Raw genomic sequence first — 11,108 nt, forward strand, 5'->3', positions numbered from 1 at the left:
GAAGAAACTCAACTAACAACTCAAGAAAAAATCGGTATTTACTCAGGGGAGGTATAGAAGAGGCTACGATGACAGCTGTGGGCTTCTTATTAGCTGAGGGAACGCCATTACCGTAACAAAACGGTCGGTAGCCATCGGCCTCAGTGGTCTGCTTAGCGTGCCGGGCTGATATACTGTAGGTCCCGAGTTCGAATCCTGCTGGTAGCATTTACTTATGTCCAAGATTTTTGTATTATCAGCAAGTTTGGTTGGTTTGGTTCGGTTATTACAGTTTAATTTTATTATTAAGTCATTATACAATTTTAATTGAGCAAATTCTAGTTTTATTTAATAAACAGAATTATTTTTCCGATTACTAAACTTTTGTTATATTATTTCTTTATCAGCAAGTTTGGTTAGTTCGGTTAGGTTATGATAGTTTAATTTTATAATTAAAAAATAATAAAATTGAATTTGAGACATTTATAATTTTATTTTATGAACAGAACTATTTTTGCGATTAGTAAACCTTCATTGCCAAAGTGCTCTCTACTACAGCGCTGTTCACGGAGGAATTTTGAACTCAATGCCTCATTCGTACCTCCCCTAAGTCAGACCAGACCCGAAAAAATCTCAGACGAACTCGGATCATCATCATACTGATACTTGTGATTGTCTTATTGTGTATTATTCATTTTAGGTTAGGTTGTTAGAGAGTTTTGAGTTTTCTCACTTTTTTCTAACAAACACAGAACCAAAAGGTCTAGGTCTAAAAGAAACTACAAACGTTAACGTAAGTATTTAACGAGTTTGAAAAATTCTATTTAAATTGGGTACCTAACTTACAGTTCTGCAAAGATTCTACGATGGACTAACTTAGGCCTATCGGATGAAATTTGTATTTGATGTAAATATTGTTAAAACTTTTCTATTTGTTATAGCCTACATGCCTATGCGCATATTCTATGAGTTATTCAAGGAAAGGGCCCTTCGTCACTTTTTAACCTGTAGCGTCTTGGCTAGGTTAACTTTTAAGAGGCCTCCATTTGCAAAATTTGATCTTTATCTGGGTGCAGTTTCTTAACTGGGCTAGGTATGCTATTATCGATTCGATTAGTAAACCTTCATGCGATTTTTTCACCATCAGCAAGTTTGGTCGGTTAGGTTAGGTTATGATAGTTTAATTTTATAATAGATATATTTAAAAATATCGATTAAGTTTATTAATCAATATTTTCAATTCGATAGTTTCAATCGATATTAGCATAGCCCAGTTAAGAAACTGTACCCTAACTCTATAACCAATTAGGCCTACACAATGTAACTCAGCCTAACCTAACTTATCAACTGTTTTTATATAGGCCTAACTTACTAGTTCGAAACTAAAAATCCAAACCTAAGTTAACCCTCCCAGTGTTACTTGACGAAAATTCGGCAAGCACCACACTTTGTATAGTGTTACTTGCCGATTTTTCGACAAGCAGACATCGTTTACGGCGAAGGCTCTATAACTGACTGAATCGGATTGAACTGGATCGAGTTAGGTATCGTTCTTTCCGTTACATTCTATTCTAAGCTGTCTCCAGATGTCTGTCTCTAAGCGCTATTCATTTTAGTTCTGAAAATATTGTAGCAGACAGCTGACGTGCGTGTATTTGTAAACAGCTAGGTTCCCCCGGACCGATGACTGATGTGTTTTATTACGTTTATCATTGTTTTAGTGTTAAAAATCAAAAGTAGTGATATACGTGGTGCATTATAAGAAGATTTAAGTGGTTTTGAAGTGCTGGTTGATGATCCTGAAGAAGTAGGTAGTGATATTGATGTAAATTATCAGCCAGATTCCTAGCTATGGTTAGGCTATGCATTCTTAGCTAAACGCTATGTACTGAAATCAGTTTTTTGCCCATAACTTATTTATTTGCAAATATACTTCCTTATATTATTATATATTTGTAATCCTCATAAAATTTAGAACAAAGTGGCTATTTTCAAATATTTATAGGCCTATAATTTATACAATTTCATTAGGCGCGAACTTATTTTTTTTTGAAAATTTTCGAAATTATATTTTTTTTACCTAAAAAATTTTTTTTTTGAAAAAATGTTCCTTATGTTTTATATATAATATTGAAGCCCATGATTTTCCAAACAAAATGGTATATAGAACATTAGAATTAACATTGTTTTAAGCTTCTCAGATCCGTTTTAATAAAACCTTGCAAATGCGCCAAAAATAGGTGGACATTAAGGCCTAAACTATGGACACTTGGAGGGTTAAACTAAAACAACAGACACCTGTGGCGATTAGGTTTCTCTTGCTCCTTTGGGAAGACTTTCTGTTGTTGCGATTAGGAAGACGTTTCTCTGTTCCGGAGATACTATATATTGATACTGTGGTATCCCTGAACATGTCCTCTATCACGTGAATATACTGGTGCGTGCCTATTGTCTCGTAAGATTTTGCCATCATTAGATTTTAGCGCGAGCGCTTTGTGACTCCTCCCCCAAAGAAGACGCTAAAATTCATTCAAGGGATATGACATCGATAGGCCTAACACGGTCATTAATTGTTGCCTAATTAATTTTTATAAATTGATTAAGTTAACTTACATACAAGCTGTAACGTATACTAACATTTTTATAATTGTTGAGCTAGTTTATGTAGGCAATACTGAATGGGATGAAGTTTCATTTTACTTCATCGATCATGCGTTTTCTATTTTTATATAAAACGTTATTGTATAGAACGCTACCTATATAAGTTAGGTAAACATTTTTCCAAAACGTATTTTCCTAACACAAAGTGGCCTAAATAGGCTACTCGATTGAAATTATTCATGGTTAATTAAGTAAGTTAGCGTTAAGTGATAGTTCATTTGAATTTAGTTAATAACCTACAACACGAGTTTGAGTTTTGTTTAGTAAAAATTATACTACAGTAGGGACGGCGAGAGTCTGCAGTTGGGGGAAGCCAAAAGCAAGACTGTACTAGCGGGACATTGCAACATCACCTGTTTACTTTTTGACACTAATAACTAAACAATATTTTCATATCAGCTGGTATCATTAAATTTTGCAACACCGCACTGTCCTCATTGGCTCCTTCGAAGTCACGTGGTAAATAGGCTCCTCCCTGAACTGCAGACTCTCATGGACCGTACTGTAGGTATATTTTATTGCAACTTTATAGGCCTAGTCAAGTAACGTAATGCATTTTACCTTAAACTCGTCCAGGGTAGCGAGCCCTATACTCCCTTTGAGCCGCTTTTGCATTTCCATCACAGTAACCATACACAAAGATCACTTATGCATATTCCTGATTTGAAAAGGACATCAAGATCACTGCCAAGCCAATAACTTAAGTAAATTACCAAAACCCACTAAAAATTAGAATTTGTAAGTGATACCGTTGTTTATCTTATGATAAGGTAAGATGTAATAAGATGTTAGAAAATTTGTTTAAATTAGGCTATCCTTAAAAGATAATTCTATTTTTGAAAGACATGTTTTTTAGGCGAGGTTTTTATACTGTATTGATCAGCTTGTGGGCTTCACTCACCTTAATTTGTTAATCCAGGACTCGTCAAATGTAACACAACGAAGACACAAACACACATACACGCACATAAAAATCGTCCTTGGATGTCAGTCGTGGTTAGGCGTTCGGCTCGCGTACGCGAGAGAAACAAAGTTTTAATTCCCTGAGGAAGCGGGACGTTATCTTGGTCCCGCGAAACGTCGGAGTAAATTAATCCAAGGACGATTTTTATGTGCGTGTATGTGTGTTTGTGTCTTCGTTGTGTTACATTTGACGAGTCCTGGATTAACAAATTAAGGTGAGTGAAGCCCACAAGCTGATCAATACAGTTTAAAAGATAATGTTTATCAATAGGCCTATCAAATAATCCTGGTTGAAATCAATCTTGATCAAAATAATTTCAGAGCTAGATAGATCAAATCTGTCATAGAGACAAGCACTTGTTTTTATTTTGTCAAATTTTAATTAGGCCTTCACTACTCCCTACGTCGTGGAACTGTTTCCCTCCCTTCCCACAGCATTTTAGGATTGCAGATAATCAAACTCTCACACTCTGCAATGCTAGTACTACCTTTACTACAATGTATCGAGTAATCTTCAGTGTAATCTTTGTTTAATAGTTACAACTCATTGTTTACCCTTTTTCCTTCCTGTATGTTTCTAGTTCTATACCCTTGTAATTGGTTTCATAAACAAGTTTGTATAGTTAAGGTCAATAATTAAATTTATGGCTATCAACTTAATGATAACTTAACTTGTGTTTCTTCAGTTTCAGATTGGTAGATTCTCAGAGAAATTGTGACCAAGCTCAATATTGTTCTGTAGTCAATAATTAAAATGATCTTCTGAGCACTATTATCCCTACATTTCAACAATGAGTGCCTACCAAAGAGTTCGGGTTTGTATTTTTTTAGATTTTATAAAAAAATCACTTATTTTTTTCATTTGTATTTGTAACTTTTTATTACTGTATTTGAAATATCTAAAGTCTAATCAATAAAATTTAAGCTATTCAATATCAACTCATTCAAACCTAAGTTACCGTAAGCTGGCTGATTAAAATTAGCATTTATTTATGAATAGCCTAATAAGAAAAGATCTCATTTTCTTTAGCCTACTCCAGAAAGTCAAAATTCCATTTGTGTGTGTCAAATATTTAAAGAAAAAGCTCCACTAGAGTTGAAGATTTCATGAAAATGTGTTCAGTTATAATTATTATTATCAGGCACTGTCAATAGGCCAGTGTTTCCCAAACTATGGGTCACTTTTGGTGGGTGAAGAAATCAAACATGAATAGGCCTATGTTTTTTTTTTACCCAGCACCAAAAATTGGATGACTGTTTACTATACCTCAGAAAAGTAAGATTCAGAAGATACATGCTTTCGGGACAACCACATGCTCTGGTATGTTGGGCCAGAAATGTACCTAAACCAAGCAAGGAAGAGCCCGAACAGTGATGGCAACAGTAGTGAGCGCTGTTGTCTGTGGTGGCGAAGGGGAAAGAAGAGCGAGAGGGGACAACAAATAGAATTTGCTTTACTGTCGAGTCAAAAAGTATAGATACTCGAGTTTGAGCTTTTGATTGCAACGTAATAAGTAGATTTAGAAAAATAGGTACTTTGGTATTATCCGGAGGCCACCTTCATACAGCGTGCTGCGGTGGTTATTTAGGTTGGGTTATCAAATTATATTTGTAGGACTTTCCAGATTAGTCGATTCCAGATTAGTCTTACCTTAACCCGCCAAATCCTCTCCAAGTAGGCCAAGGCGATGATTTTAAGTGACAAGCAATACCCAGTTTATCGGAAGGTTTCGGAGTGCGTTGGGAAGTCAATTGCAACTGTTGAGATATGGTTAGGGGTGCTGCCAAAACCGGTCCCGGATCGCCGGGGAGAACTCTGCCTGAGAATCAATAGCAGGACAAATTTCACGCACTACTGCGTTTCAGATCAGCTTTGATTATAAGTAAATTTTAATTAATAAAGGCCACTTAGCTAATATGTGACTTGCTGTTCATTTGCACCTTTTTAAGAGCTTTAATTCAAGCTATTATCGTAATTTCTAACTTGTTCCATCTCTGAAATAAAATCCCTTTACATAAACCATCAGAATTGTTTTCAATTGATGACAAATTCTAAAACTTGTACATATGCTTTTTAAGTACCTATATGTCCCAAAAACTATCAAAATTTCATGCGGATTAGATCAGTAGTTTTTTGTTATAAAATGTTTGTTATAAGGTCCCCCGTTGTTAGAAAAGCGCCGAAAAACCTGTACTTTTCATTCAACCCACTGAAAGGCTGAGTTAAAACTGCATAAAAAATTGAAACCAACACACATAAACGCAGAAAAAAATTTGAAAAAAAAATATTATATAACTTGTATTTTTCTAAGTCTACCGGTTATGTTACAATAAAAACTCAAACTCTAGTATCTAGATACTTTTTGACTAGAAAGTAGATACTGTTGACCGGTGCTAGACACCACTAAAGTGTACCATTGAATGTACATGTACGGTATCCTCTATTTCTTACGTCTCTGTGACTACTCATAGAGTTGGGTGAGCAACACAATACCAATTAGCGAGTAGCAAGGGACAGTGCATTCAAGTATAAACGTGACTTACTAGTTCAAAATAAGGGATGTCCAAAATTTTAATTAAATAGGTACTTTGGTTCATTTATTACGAATTTCTGGTGGGCTTCTAGACGGAAATGTCGTTCAAATTTTGTAATTGCTAAAAATGTCTGCAAAATCTTGGTGGTCAATTTGCAAAATCACCACAATCTGCAACTAGCCAAAGTTCATTCTAGTTTTGACGAATTGTAACAACGTAACGTGGGTTTGATCATGATGTCCATACAATCACAATATATGGTTATGGTGTTACCGCGCATGCGGGATACGATCATGACGTCACACTTTTTGAGATAATAACGTTCGTGCTAAGATTACGGTTTAGTCTGGGTTCTTTTTAATAAAAATTGCATAGATGTTTAAAATAAGAAAAAATGTATCAATTATTTCAAAAGTATCACAACAATTTAGCCTAGTTAGATTCTCAAAGTTTTATTTTAAGGGGATTCTCCACTTTGGTGTATTTAACAAACAAATAATATTATAGATATAGAAATAGGCCTATAGGTGGAAAAAGCCATCAGCTTACAACATCTCTTGTCAAATAGGTGGGTCACAAAAAATTACCGGTATCCATGTTGGCTGCCCTTTTTTGTGAAGCTGGGTCGCCTAACCAAAAAGTTTGGGAACCACTGCCATAGACATTTGGCACCCCAGTATTTCATTGATTACTGTTCCATTTTAGTGGACCCTTTATAATTTCAGTAAACGCTACCACGCTACTTATTAATACAGAATAATAACTCTTGGTTGGACTAGAGCTTTGTTAATACGTATAGGAACTAATGCATTTTAAATACAAGATTTTGTACTGTACTCTCTAAGAACTAACTAATTTTTTTTCAGCAATGGAACACATTTGCACAACAGTGGCATCTCTTTGATGCAAAATGGCAGAATCCTTTTATATCGGCACCAGTGTTGGCAAAGTACCTGAAAGGCACTCACAAACCCATCTATCATCCTTTATGTAAGTATCTGTAACACTATAGTCCTCGCCACCCTAACTTGAGGCAGCCCAAGGCCGCACTATATATAGGGCTTGCGGCCTTGGGCTGCCTCAAGTTAGGGTGGCGAGGACTATAGACTTGTAATTTACTAAACTCCAAACACCTCAATCATATCTTCGATTGATACTGTTTATGCTCCAAAATACGTTTTTATATGCTAAAAGGGTAACAGAAACTGGTTTTATTTATGTAGAATGTCCAGACAGTTCAGGATCATGTCAATTAGTATGCTTCTAAATACCGGCACATATGAAGCACTTTTGTTTGTATATGTAGAAAATATTCGATAGGCATCGCTTCAAACATGTACAGCATAAAATGGATTACATTTGTTACCTTATTGGCAGTTACGTAAATAGATCTTCATCTCTTAATTAAATGTTAAGTGTGTCAAGGCTGTTCAACCTAAAAACTAAATCCCTTTTTATTAATGCAGACTGCTCGGCGCCCTACTTGACCGCATACTTTGCCTACCGCTTCAGCCGGCCCTGATTGTATCAAATAAAATTGCTACCACACCAACTACCATGAAACAAATATTTTAATTTTTCAAATGATTGGCACTACAATATTGTTTAAGATAGATACAGAGAAATATATTGAAAAATAGTGCCCGAAAACACTGCTATACCACACATTGCTCATTCCAACGCGGGCCATATAAAACCTCTTGCGTGCCGTAGTTTGGAGACCCTGTGGCATCCTATCGGTATTTTACCTTCTCATTATTTCAAAACAATTGAACTTCCAGCGGATACCGGTGACCATGTTGTGGTAATCAACAGTCGCCACATTGCTCTACCTGGCGAGGAATGGCGCTGGCGCTGTTATTTCCATCACACCGGTTATCCCGGCGGCGCCACTTGGACTTACGCTTGGGAACTACATGAGAAAGATCCCACTATGGTGAGTTTTGAAATGTTGTTAAAACCTCGTGTTTTGCTAGCCTTGTGGTTAGTGGGCTTTGGTATGAGAAGACATAATGTTTTGATGTGTAGGCTATGTTGAGACCATTATGGAGTAGAGCATGGTGTAAGTAGTTTAGTTAACTTATTTACTTGTATATGCTTTATATCAGTGATCATCAAATGTAAATTTATTTTTATTTTTCTAACAACTAGACAAGTTTTTTACGTGTTGATGTATTTTTGGCTTGTTTTACTTTTAAGAGTCCTTGGAGCCTAGACGTTCTAACTCGTAAAATTTTCAAATCCTACAGTTTACTAGATATTTAAATTACAATCACTCTTAATCCCACAGTGTACTAGATATTTAAATTATAATCACTTTGGTGTTTCTGTATGAAAAATATTTTTGGACGATAAATAACTCTTCAGCAGCTGTTTGAAATTATCCAAGATGGCCACTAGTCTCCATGGACTCTTAATGTTTTCCTGTATTTTAAGTTTTTCAGGTAGCTTTAAACAGTTTTCAATTACGAATTCAAGAATAACCGTTTGATGTTTAACCCTCCAAGTGTCCATAGTTTAGGCCTTAATGTTCACCTATTTTTGGCGCATTTGCAAGGTTTTATTAAAACGGATCTGAGAAGCTTAAAACAATGTTAATTCTAATGTTCTATATACCATTTTGTTTGGAAAATCATGGGCTTCAATATTATATATAAAACATAAGGAACATTTTTTCCAAAAAAAAATTTTTAGGTAAAAAAAATATATAATTTCAAAAATTTTCAAAAAAAAATAAGTTCGCGCTCAATAAAATTGTATAAATTATAGGCCTATAAATATTTGAAAATAGCCACTTTGTTCTAAATTTTATGAGGATTACAAATATATAATAATATAAGGAAGTAGATTTGCAAATAAATAAGTTATGGGCAAAAAACAGATTTCAGTACATAGCGTTTAGCTAAGAATGCATAGCTAGGAATCTGGCTGATAATTTACATCAATATCACTACCTACTTCTTCAGGATCATCAACCAGCACTTCAAAACCACTTAAATCTTCTTATAATGCAACACGTATATCACTACTTTTGATTTTTAACACTAAAACAATGATAAACGTAATAAAACACATCAGTCATCGGTCCGAGTAACCTAGCTGTTTACAAATACACGCACGTCAGCTGTCTGCTACAATTACGATCGGCTCAGAGAACGTACAGCGCTGAGACAGACCTCTGGAGAAAGCTTAGAATATTACGGAAAGAACGATACCCAACTCGATCCAGTTCAATCCGATTCAGTCAGTCATAGAGCCTTCGCCGTAAACGATGTCTGCGTGTCGAAAAATCGACAAGTAACACTACACAAAGTGTGCTGCTTGTCGAATTTTCGTCAAGTAACACTGGGAGGGTTAAGATGAGATGGTCACTATTGAATTTTTTTATGTAGAAAGCAATTGATAAAAAATTCTGTTAAAGTTTAAGTACCCACTGTTTAAGACTTCAATGAAAACATTAAAAGTTAAAATCCTTGTACCACTTGTTTTTGTAATTCTTGCTTTTATTAGTACTGCTTTTCTCAGTCGGCCTCCGCATAAAACTTATTGCCTCATGTTGAAAAAAAAAAAAAAAACTGACCACCCATATCGCTAAAAACCAACAATGACAATAATGACTTTACCTGTCATCAAATTTTGTTTGTCTTTTCACTAATGTTTTTAATCAAAAGAGTTTAGGCATCTTGCCCAAATCAATTTGCACGATCAAGCCACGACTACACTTACAAATATGATGTGAGAAAAGTCTTCAAATAATCTTTCAGATATTTCACTAAGCAGTGGTGAACTGAGAATTCATACTGACAACATATTGAAATTTAGTTTTGTGTCTGAAAGCCTGCCAAATGTAACATATTTAATGGATCTCAGCCTATGACTTCTGCCTGATGAAGCAGTCTGTGTATTGCCATGGTTTGAAGAGTACTTTCCCTTCATAACCCAAGTCAGCTCACTGTAGCCAAACATTAGAGATATTTGAATTTTCTACCTTTATATTCTCAAGCAATGAAGGAGGTAATTATGACAGAGAAAACATTCTCTTATATTTCTTCATGATTGTAAATTTTGTTTCAGGTCATGCATAAAGCTGTCTTACGAGCCATTGAAAAAAATTGGAACAGGATTCGAATACTAAAGAGACTACATATATTTCCAGAGAGTGAAATCCCTGAAGATATCAAACAGAATATTTCTAATCAGATCCCAGTACAGAGGCCAGTTCCTCGCTCCTTATTGTCTTATTCTGATGAAGAGATTGCTAAGTTTCCCAAAATTGTTGATTATCCTAAAGATTATGTCGTAGATTGAAGTTAAATTTGTGTTAGACAATGTAAATAACCAACATAATAAAATATAAATATACGTAGTTTGGAAACTAAAAAAGTGTTTTTAATAACCATGAGGTGTGCAGCATATAGGTCTACATATATCTGGCACATCTTTCCAAACCACAAGAATTTTTCATTCATTTATTGATGTCCAATTTTAGTATTTTAGCGAATTTTCCTATAGGGAAGTAGTTATTACCGTAGGTCTCATGGTAAGACCTAGGCCCGGGACCGATTTACTTTTTCATTTTGATGTCCCCAGAGGCCAAAAACACAATTCGTTCAAATTTTTATGTATCTATATATAGATATATATATATATATATACTAGCTGAACCCGGCAGACGTTGTCTTGCCTTTAACTATTTATAATCCCGCGGGCTTTGCCCCGTTTAACTTCTTAATTTTCAAGATGATCTCGTTCGCATGGCTCAATCACGTCCTGGTTGAAGTTTGTTCGCTACGCTCACTCACCTTTAGGTTGGAGCTCGTTCGCTACGCTCACTCACCTTTAGGTTGGAGATCGTTCGCTGCGCTCACTTGCCTTCAGGTTAGCTCGTTCGCTACGCTATGTGTCCATCCGCACGATAACTTGAGTAATTTTTGTCCGATTTTGATAAAATTTGGTTTGAAGGTGTAAGG

At 35.3% G+C, this 11,108-nt stretch overlaps 1 protein-coding gene across 1 annotated transcript; it reads left to right on the forward strand.

The window, feature by feature from the left end:
* The first annotated feature begins 659 nt into the window (after positions 1 to 659).
* LOC128996877 (39S ribosomal protein L13, mitochondrial) lies at positions 660 to 10,521 on the forward strand. Its single transcript, XM_054422395.1, has 5 exons — positions 660 to 772; positions 4,290 to 4,418; positions 7,005 to 7,128; positions 7,920 to 8,074; positions 10,213 to 10,521. Exons 2-5 carry the CDS (start codon positions 4,395 to 4,397, stop codon positions 10,444 to 10,446), a joined length of 537 nt encoding a protein of 178 aa, XP_054278370.1. The 5' UTR covers positions 660 to 772; positions 4,290 to 4,394; the 3' UTR covers positions 10,447 to 10,521.
* Positions 10,522 to 11,108: the final 587 nt, after the last annotated feature.

Source organism: Macrosteles quadrilineatus, unplaced genomic scaffold (assembly GCF_028750875.1).
Source record: "Macrosteles quadrilineatus isolate MER2022 unplaced genomic scaffold, UCM_ALF_1.0 Scaffold_6__1_contigs__length_79288215, whole genome shotgun sequence".
Lineage (NCBI taxonomy): Eukaryota > Metazoa > Arthropoda > Insecta > Hemiptera > Cicadellidae > Macrosteles > Macrosteles quadrilineatus.